General features: G+C 41.2%; 1 protein-coding gene across 1 annotated transcript; it reads left to right on the top strand.

Annotated features, from left to right (window-relative positions):
- The first annotated feature begins 678 nt into the window (after positions 1-678).
- On the top strand, positions 679-24,563 carry LOC137277537 (fibropellin-1-like). The gene is made up of 17 exons (XM_067809318.1): positions 679-736; positions 6,817-6,888; positions 7,286-7,331; positions 8,627-8,691; positions 9,657-10,158; positions 12,053-12,090; positions 12,452-12,565; positions 14,613-14,726; positions 16,079-16,192; positions 16,736-16,849; positions 17,265-17,378; positions 17,895-18,008; positions 18,818-18,928; positions 19,207-19,320; positions 20,243-20,356; positions 22,621-22,734; positions 23,889-24,563. The coding sequence occupies exons 1-17, from the start codon at positions 679-681 to the stop codon at positions 24,461-24,463; spliced, it is 2,493 nt and encodes an 830-aa protein (XP_067665419.1). The 3' UTR covers positions 24,464-24,563.
- Positions 24,564-25,658: the final 1,095 nt, after the last annotated feature.

The raw sequence follows: 25,658 nt of genomic DNA, 5'->3' as shown, positions 1-25,658 counted from the left end.
TGGTGGATGGATGGGAGAACTCCTTTGTCTTGTCAGTGTTAGATCTGGGATTGGGATTTAAACTAAATTGCCCCTTCTTTGATTTGACGAATGTAGCATTAACTCTTATCAGTGAAGAGATGGGCACGTATAGTGCCTGTGTCACGACCTATCTAAATGTCCTATCCCTCAATTTGACAAAGATATTGTCATTTAGGTATTCCATTAGTATTTCTGAATATGTGCGAATAGAAATTTCCAAATCCCAAACAGGTAATTATCTTATCCAAATTATAATATTGATACAAAGTCCTATTAATTATCGGACGCAATCCTCTTTCAGTCATCATGATTGACAGTTGTACGACGGGAAAACGAAAGATTTAAATGTCATCACTACTGAGAATAAAGTATAATTCATTGAAACGCCGTAGAAGGGACGTTCATTATTGAAGATTACAAAACTCGCAACATAACTGAAACGAATACGGAGGGACCGTGCTCTCACTTCGCTACGATCGACACTTACAGTACTTGACAGTACTTGACAGTCTTTGACAGTTTGTGAAGTCTTGTGGGTGTGATGACATCAAATATGTTTGTAACGGAAGTATTAACATCCAGAGTTTAACTTTAAGATAATGTCTGAGGCTTTTCGATAATGCTTCTTTTCTTTCTTTTTTTCTATTGACAACCACCATGACCCTGCTGAGATCGGTCCTCCTGCTGGCGACAATCGGCAGTGTGCTCAGTAAAGGTACGTTTGGAAATAACGTCCATGACGTCATCTCTACGATCATGCTACATACATGGTTAATTCGACTGTGGGCGATGAACGACCTCTCCACACGGATTCACATATGTTTTGTCCTGTCGGGCACATCAAGAAAGTTCCACGTTAGGGGTTTCTACATATCACGTTCGTATATCACGTTCGTATAATTATCATTCGTAAGGCTGATCCGATATATTGTTGCCTCCCACTGAGGGGAAAAGAGACAATCACAATCAGACCATCCACCCTGATGTCTAGTTTGATGTCCCCGGTAAGGAACGCTGCTGGTCTCAGCAACTGTTATTCAACAGGAGATAAGGATGTCTTCAGCAACATTTGACCATTAGAAGTTCGATGATGCCGGTTACAAGTTATAAAGGTTCGCTACCGTATGATTTAGTTAGTCAGTGGTATGTGAAGACGGACAGTATACCGACGGGATTGTACACGGAATACACAGAGTCCAGATAATGCACAGAACAGTACATCAAGCATGCTGCAGCTGTGCCAAGTCCATGTCTTTATTCGCAATGAAATATGTTCAAATCAGCATCACTTGGGCGGCAAACTGCCAAGAGGACATGTTGAAGATCTAAATGTTCAAAACATGCTGTAAGAGTCACTTAAAGGACCTAACTGGTGACTGTTCAACCCAAATTGCAAAAGGTTACATCACAGACCTGATTGTTCAATCTAATCTACAAGAGTCACGTCATGAATCGTGACGTTCAATCCAAACTGCAATGTTCAATCCAGACCTGACTGTTAAACTGACATTTGCCATGCATAAATGTTCACTCCAACCTGCGCACTGAACGAAACATTGGCAACACCGCTGGATATTAGATTGCTATGGCACTGAGAGGGAGGGTTTGTGTATATATATATTTTTCACATAAAATCACATAATGTATTGACTAACTTCAGTTGCAACATGCTATGAATGTAACGGATGCTCCTGAGACAATGTGTGTTGGACATGAAGCATACTACAAGGATGAGGGATGTTACAGAGACAATAATGTTTCACCCAAAGATCGATCTGAGGGATGACATGACAATGTTCCAGATACACGTCATGAGTTGAGAAGTATTGTGTTTCCTTTTCGTACTTTAATGCAATCCAGTGCTGCATCCATGATGCGCAAACTGAGAGAAACGAAGGTAAACATGGGGCATTGGACATGTGCTGTTATACAGTGAAGATACAAATCTGAAAGGAGTCCGTGCTAGACGATACCTAGGATCGTCATCATCGTTGCCATTTTCACAGTGATCATCATCAGAGACGGCCACACCATTAAACGCAGTAGTTATGTTAGAGATACTACGATTGGTGTCACTATTACCTTTGCTCATTCATGTAGTACAGTTTCCGATATCAGTTATCAGTTGAGTGAGTGAGTGAGTGAGTTAAATGTATCGTCACATAGGCAATATTTCAGCCAATTAATTTCATACATAAAAATTAATGGTGAATTGTGAAAACCCGTCAATGAAAAGTAGTACAACCAACTAGCATATCACACTAATAACAAATAAAACCAGCAACTAGCAATAGGATTGCAAATGAGGACAATACAATATAAGAGAAGGCAGAAGATCGCCAATAACTGAAGGTAAATCGCCACTCTAAGTACGTACAGTACTTTAGCTACCTGCACAGCCCTGGCAGGATGCAGTTCTCTTGAGTGAACTACAGTCGTTATGTTATCAACCTTTCAAAACCAAATTTCAAAAGTCATTCAAGGTCTTGTATGCAGATGGCCGTTGTCTCCTATGATTTGGTAATATTGTATCCTTGAGTCATGTAACATCTACGATGCATGAAATGAAAAACATTCCAATATCAATGCAAAGGATTTTTCATATACTTAAAGGTCACATGCAACGTAAAACACAACTTTGCAGATTCTGGTACCTTTCGGTATGCACTTACCGAAACAAATCATAAAAAATGCCAATTCAACCTATAAAGTTGAAAAAAAAACGCGATGAAAAAAAAGCCCGCGAAATCGGAGTTCAAACGTTTTACTAAATTCCCCCCAGCGCTGGGTGGGAAACTGGTTTCAACAACTGTGCTGCGCTGTGTCCATAACGCATGCGCAGTGAACAGGTTCGCGGAGCTTGAAACAGTATGCATGCTGAGGTCTGAGGTCGTGAGCAGTAGTCTAATCTTGTGTACACACACAAACAGGTAAATAATCTACTCGTTACGTAAAACAACTTGTTGATTGTGGTAAGCAGTCGCTGTCTCAGAGAAAGCTCAGTGTCTGGTTTATTCACACCTATATTCTGCCTGCCTGCCTGTCTGCTAAAGACAACATGCAATACACAGCTTTAATCATTGACCACGTGCAATTTAAACTTAACACCTATCAGACTATACGACGTAAAGAAAACAAGTTGATTTATGACTCGTGCACCCGAGTCCCGTGTCTGCCACATTATGTAATTAGGCACGTGTGATACACATGACATGTTTTATGTCTGTGGGTTGCAAACAAACTACATTCATTGTTTTCGGATGACTGGATCTGACGGAAACTGGTGCAAACTCTTGTCAGTTTCAAGTCCTGCTTTGTACTTGGACGAATGACAGATTCCAGTTACGCAGTAGTTTACCATCTCTACTGAGATGATTTTTTAGTGGATCGAGCGCAAATTCAGAGAACATGTATTTTCCAAACCCAACATCTCTATATACATTCTTCATGGATAACGACTTCTTTTCGTGTATATGATTTTGTTTGACAACAGTATATGAATCCATACTGAAACGACGCATCAAGTACACAAAAAGAAGTTGTTATCCATAAAGAATCTTACTTTCTTGTGACCGGCTATACTTCTAAAATGCCCATCAAACGGATCATCTTTCTGTACAATGAACCCTCAGCATATCAGCAATTGAAACAGCCAATCGGAAGCCGTCGTTACACTTGAGTGCATATCCACCCGTTATGACTGGGTTCGGTCTCCCGAGGGCTTCGTTTCGGGGCAAGTAAGCCGAAGTACAAAATATTGCACTTTTGAATCGCGATTGTACGCTTATAATTTTGTTTATTTGTTTTTTTAAAAGCAGCAATGTATATTATATGACATGAATAAGTGATAAATGTGTTTTAATTATGTTTGATTTTTTGGTTGCATGTGACCTTTAAGGGATGGGTTGGGAAGGGGTAATGAGTTTTGTCTGAGAACTGTCCAAACCAACATTTTCACTTTGCCACAAATTCATGCTTGCGTTGTTGAACTAATATGATAATATGTCCGGTCCACGTTATTCAGTGGAGTCCCATCTATCTCGTCACAACATTCAGACATCATTTTCACGTTGTCACAATGTTATTGGAACGTCATAAGTGCGTTGTCACAACGTTGTATTCTACGGTAGCACAACGTTGTATTGCACTTCGTCACAACGTTGTATTCTACGTTGTCACAACGTTGTATTCTACGGTGTAGAAACATTGTATTCTACGTTGTATTTTACGGTGTTACAACATGATTCTACAGTATCACAACATTGTATTCTACGTTTTTACTACGTTGTATTGTACGTCGACACAACCTTGTATTCTAAGGTGTCACAGCGTTGTATTGCACGGTGTCACAACATTGTATTCTACGGTGTCAAAACGTTGTATTGTACGTTGTATTCTGCGGTATCACAACATTGCATTTTACGTCGTCACAACGCTGTATTCTACGTTATGAGAACGTTATGATAGTACGTCCGTACAACTCATTCGCTCTATCAAGATCGTATTAAACATACAGACACGCCTGGGACTAACTGAATAGACCCACATGTGAATGTGTTGCCAGATTGCGTTTGAAACGTTTTGTACAAATTCATCATTCACAAAACATTGGACACAAGAATTTAATGACGAGTCGGGATGACTATTAACACTCTGTGAGAAGAAACCAAGTATGGAGAAGAAAGTCTTAACTATACTACCCATCAAAAGTGTAGACTAACTCGCTACATGTTATGTGTGTGTCCATAGATAGATAGATAGATAGATAGACAGACAGATAGATAGATAGATAGATAGATAGATAGATAGATAGATAGATAGATAGATAGATAGATAGATAGATAGATAGATAGATAGATAGATAGATAGATAGATAGATGTCCCTATCACATCCCTGTTGTTACGCTTAATAAATTGCCGTGACAAAAAGTGTAAAAAATCCCCTTTGAACTAACCAAATATAACACAGACAAGTCTAAAACGTTCAGTAATATATTGAGCAAACGATGAGCAAGTTACAATTCGACACAATACAGATTTCTAGCACAATGCAATTGGGCCACACATATAAGGTAATTGGTCACAAATGTCACCAGTGTCCTTTCATTTATAGTGAGACCTCATATACTGAATGGAGCGTATTTGCAATGGCAGTGGTCAGGCACGAAGTGCTAATCTTGAATGCAGATGACGTTTAGACAGACTGGCGGTGATGGGCAGAGGCACACAACCACAATATAATATTGGATGTAAGTCCGCGTGTGTCCATCAACACAACAACCTGCCTGTATATATTCTGACACAGTGTCAGGAACATTCGAGCAAATCGTGGCTGTATCGCCATTCAATTAGAACCTCATGAAGCCAACAACATAAACAGCCAGTCAAAGGAGGCCATTCTTGGGCGCTATCAAACAAAGAGTGCTGCTAACATACTATTGACATTGAACATACATCATGCAAAATGTGACCCATAGCAACTATCACCTAATCAATGATTATATGAATTACTCAAATACCCACTCTCCTCACACTGTCATATCCATCTTTGTGACCGTTGGTCAGGTTAGGTAATTTCCAGATACTTATTGCGTTAAAAATTCACTGATATATTCTAATTATACAACTTTTACCTTAAAAAGAAACCACACGAATATGGCTTTTAGCATATCTCTACCCTAAAATGTCAGGATTTACAGATAATTAGATCGAAATTGTTTCATTGAAATATTGTGAAAATATATTTGTTGAGAAGCAAAGAAACTATTTCGATGACTTCATTGGGAATGGAAATTCAATGGGATATTTACGGAACGTTTAACAGAAAAAAAATGAAATTGTGTAATTTTAACCACTGTGTTTATAACATTGATATCAGAAATACTTCTGTAACATTTGGTATAAAGTTTAATATATTTTCGCAACGTTATCAGCCGAAGACGTCCACGCTATTATAGCTTGTCACATGGCCAGTTTGATCACAGGGCTGCGTAATGTCTGGAAAGGACCTGACACTGGATATATTGAAAATATTGCCTTTGTTCACGGCGAACAGACTCTTTAAGCTACTGGAAACGTCCATGGGTGCACAATTATAGATCATGGTTTTCTAAGGTGTACATTCGGGTACTGGTTTGACGTGCCTTGGGGATTGGATATTTCATCTCTATTTGGACAGCTGCTTGTTGTAATGCCTCTGGTCAACATCCCTGTGGTTGTCCGGCCTAGAACAGATGCCCAGCAACCAACTGTTTAGGGACCACTCATAGAGTCGGCAGCAGCCTATGTTTGCAAGAGTCTCGCTGAAATGGTTAATGAATGTCACCGTGCACTTGTTGCAGAGATCGATGCTCATGGTGTCATTGGAAATTTTAGTCCAAGCTGTTTCGTGATGGTCTATCAGTCATTTCAGGTCGAAGCGACCAACTATGACATTCACAGTAGAATGTGTAAGTCAAGACGATATTGATTTATGCTGAACCCACTGGCCCGCTAGTTTGAGAAGCATTCTGGAAGTTACACACAACATGTAGACTTGTCAGTCCTAAACAACAAGAGAGGCAGTGCCACAGACATGTTATTGATTAAATTTAATTTTTATCATCAATGATCAAACCTAAAGCAGCTTAAGTATAAATAAATTACTTAGCACAAAAGTATATGTCCGCCTTTCCATTGTGGTGCCTGTAATGATTGTGGATTCGAGATCACATATCCCTCGTTATAAGCCTATAGCTTCATTACGTTATTCTGGTAAATTGATTGTAAATAACGGACATGTTGTTGTCATTTCAGAGATTCCAACAACTCATGTTCCTGATGGACAGGAGCACAAAGATGTAGACTTTTATGTTATTCCGTTTGGAGGTAAATGCAACCTGCAGGATTATGCTACTTTGGCGTACTCAACTGATTCCGGCACCAACACAAACAGTGCCATACCTCGCGACTTATTATCTAAACTATTTACGACTGCTCACAACAGCTATGTATCTAATCATACAGAGTATCTCTTGGCTCGGGAATGTGTAGCCGTTATGAGAAACGCAATGAGTGGGTGAGTGAGTGGTGTTCAATTCCCCACATGGGTACAGTGTGTGAAGCCCATTTCAGGTGTAACCCGCCGTAAAATTGCTGGATAAAGTGCGTGTAACCAAACTCACTCTCTGCAGTTTCATGTCACAATATATTTATGACGTTGAGGAGGAGGATTGTGAATTTACAATATGTGTCGTTGACGAAAGTTTTCCATTTGCTTCTGCAGATTATGACCAAGTCTCCGATGCAGTTCTGCCTGTTGAGGCAGAAGGGTATGTATGATGTTATGCCACTGTCATGAAGCATGTCCGTGCTTGATCCCACCCATCCGATCTCACCCAAGCACACACTGAAGCCCTCCATTACTTATATACTTATTTACATACGTTTACTCATATTTGAACTCTTGCGACCACTTTTCTGTGTAGTATTGACATAAATACTATTAGTTACACGACTGTTTGTCATATAGTATGGCCCGGGTGGATCCGTCAAGGAATTAAAAAATGCTGTACCTTTTTAAATTACTGGCAAGTGCACTTGTATAGAATTTATTATTAGGCGACATTTTTAGTGCCTTTGTGCTTTTTCCAGAATCGATTTCATCCTTTTCGCCATCTTTGACATCGTAGCGAACATTTCATCGAACGATATTCAAAGGGACATAACTCTTGCGGGATTAGAAACAATGTCCCACGGGACTCGTGTGATTTCAAGAGACGGTACACTTTAAGATAGATATCATTAGGTCCAGGCAGTTAAAAGACAAAACCAAAGCAAAACCAAAACATTTGTAAAAACAACTTTTCGCTATGATAATATTTGATATATCCAAGGGAGCTGGGTGTCACTGAATGTCAAAGTTCGTCCATGTTACCCGTTGAAACAGGCTAAGAGTACTCCGGGTCAGCCAGCAGCCGGTGTGTGTACGTGCGTGCGTGCGTGTATGTAACGCTTTAGTTAATATTTGTCCAAACTTGTCCAAACTTTCTCAGCAACAATGTTCCGCATAGTTTCCAAATTTTGCAACCTAATCGGGCTAGCTATGCCTGAAAGGTACTGCAAAATAATTCACTAGCCCGAAATCCGAATGTAATATGAATTTAATGTAACAAAAAGGCAAAATACCATTAAAACATACAAGACAACACATATCTGATACTCTCCAACAACTTGATTTAAAAATGTGTGTTACAACCTAACAAGTCGGAGAAAGTGATATATTTACAAAATGACCCTAGGAAAATCCACTAGCCAGTCGGGCCAGCGACTGTGGAGATTTACTGGACCGACTGGATTTTTACTAGCCACGGGCTAGCTGGCCGCTGACTATTTTGCACACTGTTCAAACAACAGATCAAGCGTTTGAGTACGGTTTCATATGCACTGGCTATTAACCAATCGAAAGTCTTACAATTTATGAAAAGTTAGTAATGATACACGAGGTTGTCATATAATCTCTGATCCATTGTGAACACCCACGTGACTGTTCATGGCCCCGGTCTTCATCCAGTGTCTCACTCCATACTAAAATCCACCGTTCTAACATGTATTTCATTTATTGCAGAATTTCCAACGTGAACCATGCTGTTTTTGAGATACTGGAAGATTATATCGACGGTACAGTCGATGGTAAGTTAGAATTATTGATCTGTAACGAAGGACGTAAATGTCATACGCCTGTTTGATAACTCTGGGTTAGAATTGGTCTTCTGCATCTCATGCTAGTAGTACGAGGCGATTACCGGATGTTCATCACCAAACTCACTGACTGATGTATCGTACTAAAACAACAGAGATCGATGGTGATTATGCCCGTCAGAGGATTGTCTGGTCCAAACTCGGTCATCTGCAGACCGCTATATACAAGAAACATGGTTGAATGCAGTTTTGAAGAGCAAACATGCAGTCATAAGAACTGGGTCCATATAGTGTATGATATATCTGAGACTAACTCATCAACTTTGTCGAACAACCAAATGTGAACAACCAAATGTGAACAACCAAATGTGAACAACCAAATGCATTTGTCATCATTCTAACGTAATAGATGTTTGTAAGGTATGACCTCAAGAGGACGATAGACACCAGTTATATAGTTAATATAACGCGAGAGCAGTAACAGAACAACCAGGTCAGTTTGTTTGGTTGGCCTTCCTATTGACATCTTAGCATCAACTTTAAACCATCATTCGTTGAGACGTATGGATACATAATATTGTAGTTAAACCTGGAACACGAGAACAACAACAGTCATGATCAGATCATATTCTGGATTCGAACCGACAAACTGTATACCAAGTCCTAGCTATAGGAAAGCGATCAATGGTCATTATTACATTAGATCTTCATATAAACACTATCAAGGAGCAAGTGCACGATTTTCCTACGTGTTTTCTTTTTGCTAGTTACATGAAATATGTGATTCAAATGTGCATATCGTCAAGGTGTTCGCTCGTTGCGCTTCCACACCTTGGTACATTGCGTTGAGATCACTCCTGATATAGTTTGAATGTTGCAAAAAGCGGCGTCAAACAGTACTCACTCACACATTAGATTCCATGTAAACAACAATAAACCGGTTTGGTTTCTTACAGAGGAAGACCACGTACAAGGGTCCACACCCGGTGACTCCACGACAAGAAAAACAAATGCTGATCACCGCCGATTGGGAAAGAAACCTGCACCTAAACCTAAGGGTAACTCCAACAGAGGCACCAACAAAAACAACAAAAAGGAGACAACCTCACAACCAAGCAGGAAACACGATGTTAGTGGTAGCGCCAGTGAGCCTCCTGGGAAACCACGAACCGCCCCACCCGGTGCTGTGAACATGATGGGCGTTCTGAATGGGCGACAGAAACCAAAACAAACAACGGATACACATGTCAGAAAAACTACAAAAGGAAATACTGCTAACAGACCACAACAGCCGTCACAGGGTACAGGCGGCAGAAAGCCTCTCCCTGCAAGAAAAGTTACCACTCAGCCTGACGTAAACGACTCCCAACCAAAAACAACAAAGTCTGGTAGTAAGGTCACGCATAGGTCTGACAGAACAAAAGAGAAGGTTGCAAGAAAGACGAACGCATCGGATTTGTAAGTTCCCCCTCATCAAAGTTCTTTCAAAGTCATTAAAGATAATGTAGTGCATAATTTCCCGAGCCATTGCTTTATCGTATTGGTGTTATAAGAGTTATCTACACAATCTAGACTTGTGACTCCATGCCATCACAATCTCTATCTGTACCTTAAAAAAACATAAGGGTAGTGAAGACGGAGGGGAGAGAGAGAAAAGGCCTCCACGTGTGCAGAAAATTCTGCAGAAAGCAGACTTCATTTTACAGTTCCGACCATCTTAAACGTATGGCACTCCACTGATCAAATAGTAATGATGCCTGTGTTTGATTCCAGGTGAGCGCATCCTACTCCCGCTATGGCACACATCTCAAACGCAAACACACACACGCACACACACATGTGAGTCAAAAAACCATACAATTGTCAGACATACATACACATGTGAGTCAAAAACACACATGTGTCTCAAACAAACACACACACGTGAGTCAAAAACACATACAAATGTGCCTCAAATACATACAAATGTGGGTCACAAACACAGACACATGTGAGCTAAGGTTTTACCTCAACACCCATGCCAAATACGGATCGGAAGGAACACGGGATTCACCGGAACATCATTTGGCCACTGATGCATAAATCTACAATAACGCTATTTAAAATGTGTAATAATTACTGAATGGTGCAGTGCTGGCAAGAAGAATTTGAACGAAAGTCGTTAACGAAATCTTTTTAGAAGGAGAAAGATGGATTTTATCTGGGACATGAAATACTGACACCAAATGCTGGCATTGTTAGTATACTGTTTGACTTAAATGTTGAAAATTGGAATGTTAAGAACTGAATAAATCAATCCCTCTTATTCCGAAGTCTCTGGACAAGGTAATGAAGTCATGGAACTTCTGAAGATATTCGCGTTCTATTTCCACAAACCTTCCTGAATTTTAGAAGATAGTGGTGACCACACTTAGCGACAAATGTCTAACGGTTCAAGGAAACGTGATCTATTCTATTTGCCGTGTGGATTAGTCAAGTAAAACGCTGAAAATTCAAACACTGCCAACATATTTCTCTAAGATATACAGTCGAATCCATTTTATTCGGACGTTTTGGTTTCACCCCGGATAGCGAGACGTCCGGTTAACTGGATCAAACAAACAAATCGTGAAAATTAAGAGAAAGCGAAAAATGATAAAGCGCCATTGAAGCCAAGAAGTATCATTTCTATGTGCCTCAAATCCTGTTTGTGAATATGTGCATCAATATATGCCCATTTTTAAAGTAAAATGATAATAATTAAGCTTCGAGATAGTGATTTGGTGGTGCATTTGCTGGAACTCACAATGTATTTGTATCTGTATACATTCGTCATTTAGGTCAAGTTTAAACGAAGAACAGAATGTCTTTAGAGGCAAGTTACATGTTCATAGTACTGATGCGTTGTTTTGCCACTTTCCTGCATCAGTTAACATAGTAGGTGTCGATACAGCGTTGTTTGAAATGTGACTTGAACAAAGTCCTTTAATAAAACAGCCAGTGTAGCCCAATGGAATATTATTGCGGCCACTGCAGATACATGATTGTACATTCAGTCATTGGTTATGGGATGTTTAAGGCAGGTGGTGTAGGTCAGTTGATGTGCTACACAGAAAAGAAAGGTTGCTTGTATATAATTCGATAATTACCGCCATTTTCCATGTGAAATACACCATACTGGATGTTGTTAGCAGAGAATAATACTTACTTGCAGTGTGTATCACCATAGTAACAGGTCATTTTGCAGATGGAAGCAAAATGTTTTCACTGACTAAACGGTGAAGTAAAACCAGACAGTCGCCGGTATGCTATGCCTCCACATATGTTTGTCAGGCAAACCTTTTGAACACTTACATAATGATTATGTTTGCAGAAACGGTACGGTTGCTGAGGACACCACAGAGAAAAATGGTAAGTACTGTCTTTTAGGTTAACAGAAGTCTTCAGTGGAAAGTATTGCGTGAGTATATCAGAACATCTTTCCGTTCTTGTCTAGAATCGGCCAGTGTTTGATGAGGTATTGGGAAGAGGCATAAGCTGCCACACACATGGTCATTAACCTACCCAACTGAGATAAGTTTGGGTAGGAATGTAACCCAAGTCTTGCTAAAAGCGACAATATGGACAGAGGTCTCGGTGTATTGGTTGATTGCACACCATCGTACTTTAACCTAAATCACCGTTAGGTTTGACCGTACTTCAGCAAGTCTGGCTAGTCTTGGTTATCTACAGACCGTCGGTATGACTAATGCTAGAATGTGTGTCCCTCCAGATGTTCCAAACTGTGCGAGTCACCCCTGTATGAACGGTGCCAGGTGTTTACAGAACAACGACACCTTTACTTGTATCTGCAGTCCAGGCTATGCTGGAGTAAGGTGCGCTTCAGGTAGGAGTGCTTTTGTCTGGACTTATGGACATCACTGTCTGGACTTATGGACATCAGTGATGACATAGCTTATGACTCACACAGTGTAGTGGCCAGCTTTCACATACGAGGGGCGTCACAATCGTTGATAGTCTCACATAGAAAATAAACAAATGCAGCTATGTGTACGATAGCCAATCTACATATTATCTGTCAATCTCAAGCAAATTGCTTTTGCCTTGTTCCAACCTCACAATCCCCGTTTTGGTCGACTTTTATCTTGGTAACCCCAAAACGCAAATAAATCTGCAGAAAATCTGCAATAAATGAATCACAAACTTCTGGGAACAAAACCTGAAAGAGGCATATTATGTGTTTGAGATAGACAGAAGTCCCTTAGAAACAAACGTAGATATTCAAGTGCATATAAATGCAACGTGAAACTATAGCCGCTTGTTAAAATGAGTTCCCCATGATGCTACTGAAAGACCTTGTTTTGGAGACACTACTCAACACCTTCAATTCCATCATAAGGACATAACTTATTCTCATGCTTTCACTAACGCACGCATTATGCCAAACAAAACACTGATTGGCCACCCATATCAGCCCTCAATATACTGTAAATACTGCCACCTTGAATATCTGGACACGATGTTTTTGAAAGATAGAAGCGGGGGTTGTCCTTTTACAAACACAGTAAAACAACTGTTGCACCCCCACATTAAAACCCTTGCTGCATTACAAGATCCAAACACCCAAATGAACAGTTGCTGGTAGTTATCCAGGTAGGATGTGATGTTTTAGTGGTGTTGTTTTCATTGGGAAAATGCGAAAATGCATCAATCTGCACATGAAGAACATGCGGCATCTTCTTATGGTGAGTATCGCCTATAAAAGTTCTTTCCTGGCCGTCACGTCCACTGTAACACACAATATCGGGTAGACGAATGTCAGAAGCAGCCACGTGGCCTTTACAGAGCAGGTCTGTCCTTCAAAGAGATTGCCAGAAGAACCGGATGGCAGTACACACCAATAAGCCGTTTGGTTCGAAAACATGCACAAACTAACGACGTAAAGAATCGGAAACCCTCAGGCAGACCACATAAGACATCAGATAGAGAGGGCATATTTTATATGATATTATCTGAGGCCATACTATTATCCAGTGGGTACCAAATGACAGATCGTGTTTCATTTTTGCACGTTTTAAAGAAATGTAATGCCCTAACATGTTGTGATGACTAGTAGAACTCTAGACATGGAGAATATAGTGAGGCCGAATACTTTTGGTTCACCCTTCATAATATCTCAGTGGGTGAATTCATCGTTAGCGCCTTTATCTTCCGCATCTCATATTTGTCGCAGCCAGAATGGTAAACATGTAAACAGAATGCATCAGACCTCATTGCCACCAATGATTTGGTTATATCGTCCTTATGTCTACCATGAAATGATTCGAAACCTTTACTGAAGATTGAATTATAAACAATTACATTTGACAGAACTGTGGCACCGGTGCTGAGCAACGTCAGCATAATGATCTTTCTTACTGTAATTTGAAAGTCGCTCGTTCAGTTTTGCATGAATACAAACACTTCAGTTCGTTTGATGTTATATTTCCATGACAAATATTTACATCGGTATGAACAGTTTGAAATAAAACAATTTCAACCAGAAATGTCTGACCGAAAAAAACAACTTGCTAAAATTTCAGCAGTAAAAACAAATGATGCAAACATTTCTGCAGAAATGCATTTTTGATGTCATTTGTGGGTTGTAATCAATGCATATTGATCCCTTCTGTTGGTCAAATTAGGACTGCTGGGCACCCCTAGGTTGTCCTGCTCTGCCTCACACATGCAGATATAGTTGAAATGACAAATCAGTATAGAAATGAGCTTGCATTTTCAAAGTATGCGTTTATGCATCATAAACATGGCGATAGATGGGTGTCATTGAATATGCCACGACAAACTTACTGAGTGAGACTAAGATGACTTGTGAACACTTTTCAACCCTGGTTCCCTCTCGCACTGAACGTCTAAATACACGTCTGATTGATCAGATATACGCACGTGTGAGGACCAGCCCTGCCTCAACGACGCTACGTGTACAGACACCACTGACTCCTACAGCTGCAGCTGCAGAATTGGATTTACAGGACGAACTTGTAAAACAGGTGGGAAACATCTCCTTCTTTATCAGGCGTTTGTCTTCATCGTTACTGCATGAACATGTATCTGCAAAATTACAAAGGACTTTCAAAAACATGTCACTAATAATACATTAATAGCTTTACAAAGACACGTTTTTCACTTGGGAGAACAATTACACAGAGAGAGGCGTTTGTACAAGGAAACAGTGGGCGTGGCTAGAATAAGGTGATTCAACACTATTTGAAGGAGGGTGGATCAAGGAAGTAGAGGGGGCGATACAAATTAGTAGAAGGAAACAATATGGTGAGGTGGCGTAAAGCTGAAATTGGGTGATGGCGGAAGCTAGTACAAGTTGTGGTACGCCTAGATTTTAGACGGGGCAACAATGTGTATCAGAAAGCGGCGGTTACATCTTTCTGACAAGCCCGTAGTTGACCGTAGTGGGGGATGAACGTTGCGGACCGTGTTTGATATTAGGTCAATGTTGCTGACCGTACTACAACCTAGATCACCGAAGGTTTGACCATACTTCCGCAAACCCATGATTTAGCTGTGTTTAGACCAGCTCGAAATTCAACATTTTCACTGTGACGGTGACAATATCAAGCTATGATACAGCATCAATGCCAATACCCTACCGCTGCAGTAGTGTTTACGTGTTTTGACCGTAGTTCTCCCTTGTAGACCGTAACTGACCCTACTGCACCGTTGTTGTGACCGTAGTTCACCATGGTAACTTGGCACTACGATCAAACGATGGTTTACTACGTTAATCCCCACGGTCCAGAACAACGTTCGTGACCTTTACAAAGAGGTGGAGGGAGACGGTATAGAGTGGTAGAAAACTGGGGTGCAATGTAGTTGGGCTATGTTAGGCTAGAAGGTGGTACGAAGGGTCAACGAGGGGGAAACGCTACAAGGTGTTGAAGACGTCGTACAGAGAGGGAATGGAAGGTGATGCAGTTCGCGTACACAGAGCTTTTGACATAGTCAGTTATAATCGATCAGTGGCATACAGACCATCCGAATATAACCTAACATTCGGAACCTCTCGACAATAACGATCTTCCACACTAACTGCTACCACATAGCCGAGAACATCTAATAAGTGCCATCATACTTACGCATCCAAACATGTTAAGTTACAGTGCTAATATCTGCAAAATGTCATATATTTAATAATTTAACCTTTGGGATTCCGGTAAAATCTTTTCAAGTAACACGTGGTTTGCGTGAAGGGCGACATTTCTTGTGATATAAACAGCCGATTGTTTTTGTCATGAATTCCATATCTTAAAGGATACCTTGATGTGCATCGTGTCTATGGCTGATCGAAGAGTTATAATGAAGCCACCATTTTACATTTATGTACCAGACATTGACGAGTGTGAAAGCAACCCTTGCCATCATGGCGCTACTTGTGTGGACGGGACTGGAACCTACAAATGTGTCTGTAAACAAGGATTCGTCGGAGAAACCTGTCTGCAAGGTAAGACCAGTCAGGGGATGTCTTGAAATATCCCCAGAAGGAGCGTCATAACTGTGTTCTATTTGCAACGCCTAGTATCATCTAACAAGCACCAAAGGTAGGAAGAAGAGTGTCCTTGTATTTTGTTGATAAATTCTGACGACACGTTTTTGACTTGCGTGACATTGTTGTGACACCACAAAGTGTTTTCCTGGCTCAGATGTCTCTGTAACATTGTGTAGGAATATAAGACGCATGTGTGCAATCTAGGCTGGCATTACCAGTGTGACTATGATTAGATTTCATAGGTCGTAACACGTGTGGCTAGGCGTGCGTGTGTCTAGATCTGTGTAACAGCCTAGATCTGGGTAACCTTGCGAACGTGTGACACGTTGTAGGATGGTCACAGCGTCCTACCTGGGTCACACCTTGTCGACTGGAGTGACACGTGCCTATTTCAAGGACTTGAGGACACTGATGCCTGTAATAAAATTCAACTATTTTTCATTAGACATAGCTAAATGTGAAAAGTAATAAAGAAATATAACACTTGTTTTTCTTCAGATGTACGTCACTGTGACCTCAATCCCTGTCTCCATGGTGGCACGTGTGTTGATGAAAATGGTACCTACTCATGCATCTGCAGCCCAGGCTTTACAGGCTCCACGTGTGAGGCAGGTTGGTTTCCTCCCGCCATTCCCTGAAACCCGTTGTATCAGACTAGATATGTAGGCCATGTACTAAGCAGAACATTTACAGTCAGTTTGAACGGCAATGCAATATATTATTTGACATTTGATCACGCACATATCTGTACTCATATATTATGTTCTTCATTGTTCCTTACTGTTCTGTAATGCTACAGTACTTGGCGGTGGAAAATTGAGTATGGACCAGACAATCCAGTTAATCAACATCGTCAGTTATTATCAATTCATGTTTCGTACTTCTTCACTTGTGATATTTTGCTGATACTTTTGAAAATGTAGTATGAAGTAATACATTCGTGTACTTTATAACGTTTTTTTTCTTGTATGGGTTGGAATTTACATAAACGGTAAAGAATCCCAGTGACGTCATGAGTATGTTGTAGATACACGTCACTGTGATAAAGTGCCATGTATGAATGGGGCCACGTGTACAGACGGAATTGGAGACTTCCACTGTGCCTGTATGAAGGGATTTTCTGGACTGTACTGCGAATCAGGTAGGACATCCATGTTATTCCCTAGCACTTTTCACGCTTCATTCCGCCTTGAGCCGTCCAGGTATATACCCGTCACGTTTGAGGAATCGTGAGACAGCATACCCACGTAAGCGTCCTATTTTAAGTGTCTTCTGTCTAATGAAAAAAATACAAAGAACAGCTCCCAATAAAGCTTCCTTTGGCAAACGGAGCGTGACGATAACTTTATAATCCGATATAGATCATAGAATATATTGTTGATTTCTTTAGATGATAAATGTTAGAAATGTTAAGTGGTAAATTTGTACAGTAAGCAGATAGTGGACAAGCTGTAACTTTGGAGAAATTCATGATTGTAACTATGTTATTAAGCACCACATCTGGGAATCAGGTTATGTTATTTACAGACAGTGGACTTGTTGGAGACGTTCTATATTAGAACATGTTGTGGTCTATATTTAGAGAGGGACAGTTGTTTAAATTTTCACATAGTTCAAGGTTAAACGATATATTTTACAGCACTTCTCTTTTTCTCAGACATACGCAGCTGTAGGGACCAGCCGTGTGACCAAGACACCGTATGTGTCGACAAAGATGACACATATACTTGTATCTGCAGGGAAGGCTTTACAGGACCCAGGTGTCAAACGGGTGGGGAAACACTCCTCTTTGCTGGTGTGCGTAAACAATAATACAGTGAAGACAGATCGAGACATAACTAGCGCATTATCAACTTTGTGTATGAGTTCAGCGTTTACATAGGTCATTCACGTTTCCACATCACCCACTGGGCAGGATATCGCGATGCTGTTGGCAAGGGTAACAATGTTCGATCATGAACAACGAGGAGAGTTCTATGGGTATACAAATTGTTTAACATAATATCAGCAAAAAATTCATTGTAGCTACAAACACCGTTATCAAGCAAGTGTTAGTAGCTACACTGAAACGTGAAGCCATATTAAAGAAAGTGCATATCCATAGAACTCTCTTCAGTGTTCATCGCACCAACTTCTTAATGTCTCAGACTTAAAGAAGATATCCGATCATGGTGACAAGAGGTGACTTAAACAGAGTTGCCTTTAATGCAATCACACTTCTTGACTAACTTCATAAAGCTGACGACAATAGTGTCGATGTATTTCATCACTACCAAAATCCCCACTGACATTACATTTAGTAATCCAATGTGTGAATCCCATTTCCGGTGTCCCCTGCTGGAATATTGCTGGAATATTGCTAAAAGCGGCGTAAAGTCATACACACTCACTGACTTTAATAATCCATGAATATTCCTATTTTAACAAACGTGATCCGGCGAGTCTGTTTTTCACCTTACATTAAATATGGAACATCAGTGTTAAAGAATAGCCAGTCTCAACTATTCTCAGAAAATACTGGGCTACTGTGGTTCCTGATTACTGAACATATAGGTTCACACGAACGTCTGTTTTACCTAGATATACGCACGTGTGAAGACCACCCTTGCCTCAACGGCACTTGTGTGCCAAGAGATGAGACCTATTCCTGCACCTGCATCACAGGCTTTACTGGAGGAACATGTGAAACAGGTGAAACGTTCTTCCTGGTAGACCTGGTTGTCTTTGAGCAGTGACTCCATAGAAAACGATCTTGACCTGACGCTCTTTAACAACACTGCATGACCTGGGGTTTTCTCTCCAGCTCTTAAGTGATACAGATGGTTAGTAGAAGGCTACACAAGTGGGCAGGAGAAAGTAAATGAAACATTTACGCAGTAAAACATTATTTGTTTACAGCGTGCCGACACGTAGCTCACATACTACTGCGTTATACGTCCAACATTCACGTATTCATTTTCCAAAACCAGATATCAACGAGTGTGAGAGCAGCCCTTGCCACAATGGAGCCACTTGTAAAGATCTAGTCGGGACGTACAACTGTGTATGTAAAGCAGGCTTCTCCGGACCGAACTGCGTGGAGGGTAAGCCCAGCGTCACTGATGTTCACGACTCAAGCATGTAGTCGAAAGTTTGGGTTACTCGTAGAATCAGCAATAATGACTATTAACTTCTCAAGATTCGCTTCTTTTTTCACCTACTTGAAGGCCGACACTAAATCATGCCCCTGTTCTCTGAAGGTATAACACGTTAAAGTTAGGCATACACAATGCCTTCCAGAACGTGGTCAAGTAGTAACATATGGTGTTTTTGGTATATTCATTGCTTTCGGCCATGGGAACAATGCCAACTTACACTCGTCAGAATGATACATAAATTACATGATCTAAACTAGCAGTTTCCGGCTTCCATGTTTGTGGAAGCCACGGTGGATTAAATCTCGGACTCTGGCTGTTCTAAGAGTGTGGTGTCGAGATGAGTTGAGTTGAGTTGAGTTGAGTTGAGTTGAGTTGGGCTTTACTCACATCGATATTATTCCCGCCATACAGTGACGAGATCAAGTTTGAATTCTGTATCGGACTCATCCTGACAAAAGTACTAAAATCGGTTACTTTACTGAGAAGGTGTACTCTCACATAGAGCGTATCTAACCAACCTATCAGTGACTTGATATTTGTCTAACTGATATCATTTGTAGGTTGGCGTGGCAGTAATAACTGTCCTACTTTGCGTAAGGAGGGGTTAAAAAGTGTTTTTTCAACATGGAAACCGTGTACGTTGCAGTAATCGTTTAAACTGACCTCTTCTGATATAATGGTCGGAAATACCGTCCGGTTTCTTGACGGACACACCCACTGGGCTATGGAAACCTTCAGTTAAGTTAAACGGTAACCCATTCACAAGTTTAACTGATGCAGTATTTATCAAAGGTGATATTGTACTCTCATAAGAAACTCTTTTATAGGAGATATGTAGTCTAGGTCACGAAGAATCTTTATTCCCCAGATAAACGTAATTGTGACAGTCAGCCCTGTCTCCATGGTAGCACGTGCGTTGATGGAAATGACACCTACACGTGCATCTGCAGCCCAGGTTTTACAGGGCAGACGTGTGAAGCAGGTTGGTAAACTCCTGTTAACCTATTGTATTTATTCAGTACCATGCTATTTTGCTCCGTGAAACATATTTACCTCTGGGGCTGTGCTAAACTTTCCAAGTACAAATCTACACACGAGTCGATACAAACATTAGATGAAATATACAGTGACATATGAATGTGGATTTCAAATATTGTACACCAGATTAAAACAATCTGAAGGAAAAACTCCGAAGACATTGCTTGTAAGAGCACAACTGCACACCTATTCCAGAGAGTTTCGAGCAGAACCTTGATCACCTGACCTAGAGTGGAAACGTTCTGACGAACACTGTGTGCGTTTGGTACATTACTAGACAATGCCACAGATGAAAACGTTGGCTCGATGGCTTTACATCTACACGTTCATATCAATATCTGCCCAAGGGTCAACAGACATATATTGATCGAATGAAGAATCAGTTTGTAAATCAAATGTCAGCACGGATTTGGAAACATTGTGTTTTATTAGCTGCACTGGCGTCATTTCTAAATGCATCTCATTGACACAAGTCTATTCTTGTGTAAAAAAGCCAGGAACGTCCTACCTGCCTCTTGCACAGAGATGGGATTTAGAAATGCATAGGCGCTGTCCGTGGGATCAGGGTGGTTGTATGCTGCTTTGTAATTAACAAAGAAATCAGATGTGATGTATATGTGTGTAAAAATGTGTGGCCATTTAGCATATTTTGATTGGTAAATGTGTGACGGTTTAGAATATTTTGATAGGTTTATATATCACATTTGACCATCAAACGTTGGGTGAAAGAGTTTCAGCGAGGAAAAGAGAGCTTAGATGATGAACCCCGTCCAGGACGACCCTCAACCAGTACCACCCAAGCAAACATTGATACTGTGCATCAACTAGTGATGGGAAATCGTCGTATCACCCTGCACGAGCTGGAAGATGCAACCGGGCTCTCGTATGGATCCATTCACAGCATGCTCCATGACAATGTCCACGTGTCCAAGGTGTGTGCAAGATGGGTCCCAAGAATGCTTTCTGATGACATAAAGCTTTCTCGGGCCAACATCAGTGGCGCGATGCTGACTCGTTACCATGCCAACCTAGAAGATTTTCAGTTTCGAATTGTAACCTGTGGTGAAATCTGGCTTCTCATTATGACCCTGAGAGCAAGCAGGAATCAATGGAATGGAAACATGTCACCTCTCCAAGGACAAAGAAGTTCGAATCGACCAGGTCCCCAAAGAAGGTTATGGCAACTATTTTTTGGGACAGTAAAGCTGTTATCCACATCGACTACTTGCTTCATGGTACGACAATGAATGGAGAGTACTATGCTCACCTTCTGAAACAGGTACGCCAGTCCATTAAAGAGAAGAGGCGAGGAAAGATCCGACGAGGGATTCTTCTTCACCTGGACAATGCACCAGTCCCCACCAGTCGAGCTGCAATGGAAACTGCGCGCGAGTGCGGGTACGAAATTTTACCTCACCCTCCCTATTCACCAGACCTAGCCCCTAGCGACTCCCACCTCTTTCTTCGATTGAAAAAACACATCCGGGGCCAGATAATTCAGGATGATGATAAGCTTATCGCTGCTGTGGAGGTCTTTTTAAGGGACCAAGATGTGGAGTTCTTCAGATCAGGAATCAGCAATTGGCAAACCAGATGGGAGAAGTGTGTGAAGTTGGAAGGGGACTATGCTGAAAAATAAAGCAGTTTGAATTCCGAAATCATGTTTTTTCAGGGCGAGGCTCAAAACGTTTTGATATCAAGGGGGGATAACTGAACGAACAGCTTTGCTTTGAATGAAATCCACATGGTGATGCATTCTCAAAAACATTCATTATTTTTGTATCAACATTGATTCAATCCCACACATGTCCCAGATTCAACAATCGTACATTGAAAGTACATTTCCCCTACTTTTTTAAAGGGAATAGTACTGGACATTGGCAGGACTTCGGTGTCCTGGAAGGTGTATCCCGTTCAAAATTGGCAAATGGATACAAGAAGTGTTGCACCTACCTCGCCTGTTATACTGACACATCGAAACTATTAGAAAATATCCGATCCCAAAATTTCTAGAATGGTCTAGACTTGGTTGTGAGCAACTAAGAGAGATAACTCATCCACGACACTCGACATAAGGGGATACTCAGTATCGGGGATTGCCCGACGAGATAGATTCCATGAACCAATGTTTATTCTACGGAAGAAACAGGCTGTGCGTTTTCTATTGAGACAATGCTAAATTATGCTTCTCACACCTATACGTTGCAGATACACGCCATTGCGACAAGCACCCATGCCTTAACGGGGCCACGTGTACAGACGGACTTGGCGACTTCATCTGTGCTTGTGCGGAAGGCTTTTCCGGAATATACTGCGAATCAGGTAGTAGTTAAAGCTATCACCATGTAGTATTATATCTGTTTTATCCTGGATATCCATTATATCCTTAGGGAGGCGAGCTGGCTAAAGCTCCAGGCTAGTATTCCAGCGACCGTAGAGGTGCACTTAAAAGAACCCACGTTGGTATGTGACCAGGTGGAGGCCACATCAGTATGTGCAAACACCTAGTTGCGGAACAGCAACTATAACTAGAAGCCAGGAAGGGTTGACTGACCCTAAGGAGTTGAGATTGAAAATAGGATGTTGTGATGGACAACCAATGATGGAGGGAAAGCAAAAGCTATTTATCCTGCAATGTCATTCTTACGTTATAATGTAAAAATAAATGCGATTTCATTTGCCACAGATCATGAAACTAAACTTCGTGGGATGTGCCCGCATATCGCATACCTATGACGTCATACAGATGTACATAGTAATACATGACGTCACAAGCTCGGTGACAATTTCTTATTGATCACCCATTTGACTGCGTTACGTAATCTAGTTGCCGGTAAGCTTTTATGTTAGCTTACCTTTGATAAATAGCAACAAACTCGCGTGGAAGTTCAGAAACGTTCCATTAACCTTCAGAACAAACAATTCTCTATATGTTCGAGTGACATCCTATGCCGCTCTTTGGCTAACACTGAGAGTCGGTCGGGAAACTGGTGTTGGTATCTTTCTATCTTCGCTTTGTAACCTACTCCATCTATCATAACCAGGCATGAATCTTCTGGAATCAAAGAACCGACAGTATCGTAACCACGGCCGTCAATCCGAACATGATTGCCTACACTTGACGCTTGTCATGTTTGTTTACACTGTGAAAGCAGTCCCTAAACTTTCCATATGACCTCTCTAATTTGCATCCACACCCTATATGACCCCAACGGATACAGAAAAATCCGTTGGCTTCATCCTGCCGAGAACACTATCCACTGCATAATAAAATGAATTACATAACCTATGATTTAGTTTCGAAGTCTGCGTTGTTACACGGTAGTAAATCAACATCTGTCTGTTTGGATTCCTGTGTTCCGTGGCTCCTACACATCGAGACAAATTGCCACAAGATCGTTTACATACTTGCACCTTTAGAACATTCTATTGCCTATATGCAAGTTGGACTGGAACTAACCTATTCTCTGTTGCAGTTTGCACGCCGGACAAAGTGGACCTTCTCTTTATGAAAGACGTGTCAAGCACCATCACGACTCCTTACTATAACAAAATGGTTGCTTTCATGAATGGCTTACTGAATGAACTTGATATCAGACCAGATGGCGTCAACGTAGCTCTGTCTGTGTTCTCGGGCCGTGTAAAAGTGGACTTCCATCTGAATGATTACAGATACAACAAAACAGGAATGCTACGGACGATGAACATGCAGACATGGCGAGGTGGAAAAACATACCTGGCCCTGGCTTTGGAAATGGCAGCAAATGAAGTCTTCGCTGAAAGTAATGGTGACCGACCTGATGCCAAGAACGTTGTAATTATTTACACTGATGGACGCCGCACCGGAACGATGGACATCACCGCTGTTGTCAAAGATGTCCAATCCAAAGCTGAAGTGATGATGGTTCTTACCTCCGACAATGTCGATATGGATACTGCCAGGAGGGTTGTCACTCCACCTGTGAGGACTCACTTGTTCCACATTGATGATAAGAATCTAATAGACCGGTTAAAGAAGAAGATTTCAACCGTCACTTGCAGGGGCAAATAGCGCGTGTTCGACGCTAGCTAGTGGTGAAATTGTGACACAATGTTTGGGGCAGTCCAACTATAAGTAAATAAATATTGCATATTTGAGGATATACCATAAAGTGTTTTTGTTTTGCACGAGATTGGGGAAATAATGTACGGACAGCTGCTGGTAGCATGGGAGGTAGCATGGCGGGGAAATCGGTCGCTCGTCATGACAGTGATCCGGGTTTGATTCCCAATTTGAGTCAGATGCTTGAGTGGCATTTAGAAATTGGTAGACAACGAATAGTCTGGATTTATCACTTCTTTAATATTTACATCCGTCATCTGCATGGAGGTGAAGCTGTAGGAATTATAATATTAATGACAAGGAATAGTGTGGCTCTACAGTGTTTACAACATGGCGTTTCTGGGCTACTTCTTGCCGTTTCATCAAGTGAATGTAAATATTGAAGAAGTTGTAATTCCCAAGTATTGTCTTATTTGGCCGTTTGGGCGCAATGTTCAAAGACAATTTCTGGTTACCCCCGCCGTGATATTGCTGGTACATTGCTAGAAGCGGTAAAAACCATACTTACTCACACTGAGGAGAATACTTGGGTAGTGAGAGTGCAGTTGTGATGAATTACCAGTTCGGTCCCGTCTAACTGCGTACGAGCATGTACTTCACAATTTGGGCGGTGGAATAACCTCACTCACTGCACATCCATTACAGATACTAACTTGAGGCCTACCAACAAGATTGGGTAAATATGATTTTACGCCGCTTTGTGCAATATTCTAGCAACGTCAGGACGTGGGACACCAGAAATAGGTTTTACACATTGCATCATCAAACACGGCTCTTCAGCATGACGAACGGGCGCTTTAACCCTTCAGGGGACATAAGAAATGGGCTTCACACATTTGGGGAAACGAACCAGGGTCTTCGGCGTGACGAGTCAACGCTTTCACCAATAGGCCATCTCATCGCCCCATTAAGTCTACAATTCACTGATGAACGACGACGGGAAAGCCATACGAGAAAAGGACACAGCGTAAATGCAAACACGTTGCACATGTTACATTTGTGATTACACTTTGTCAGTAAAGTAAAGAGTCCAGTATTTCTAGTGTATAGTTGCGTTGAGTTCCATCCGGGATTCGAGACCGCAACATAAATATCTGACTTTCTATCATGCTACGTTTTGCGGCTGTCGAGCCCGAAGAACACA

Source organism: Haliotis asinina, chromosome 1 (genome assembly GCF_037392515.1).
Source record: "Haliotis asinina isolate JCU_RB_2024 chromosome 1, JCU_Hal_asi_v2, whole genome shotgun sequence".
NCBI classification, from domain to species: domain Eukaryota; kingdom Metazoa; phylum Mollusca; class Gastropoda; order Lepetellida; family Haliotidae; genus Haliotis; species Haliotis asinina.
The sequence above is the reverse complement of the archived record's forward strand: the minus strand, read 5'-3'. Positions and strand labels throughout refer to the sequence as shown.

What these genes read in the sequence shown, in the direction of transcription:
- LOC137277537 (XM_067809318.1), top strand. Translation starts at nt 679, where the DNA reads ATGACCCTGCTGAGATCGGTCCTCCTGCTGGCGACAATCGGCAGTGTG. An exon ending in AGGACGAACTTGTAAAACAG is followed by an intron (nt 14,727 to 16,078) that starts GTGGGAAACATC and finishes TTTATGTACCAG; the next exon opens with ACATTGACGAGTGTGAAAGC. An exon ending in TGGACTGTACTGCGAATCAG is followed by an intron (nt 17,379 to 17,894) that starts GTAGGACATCCA and finishes TCTTTTTCTCAG; the next exon opens with ACATACGCAGCTGTAGGGAC.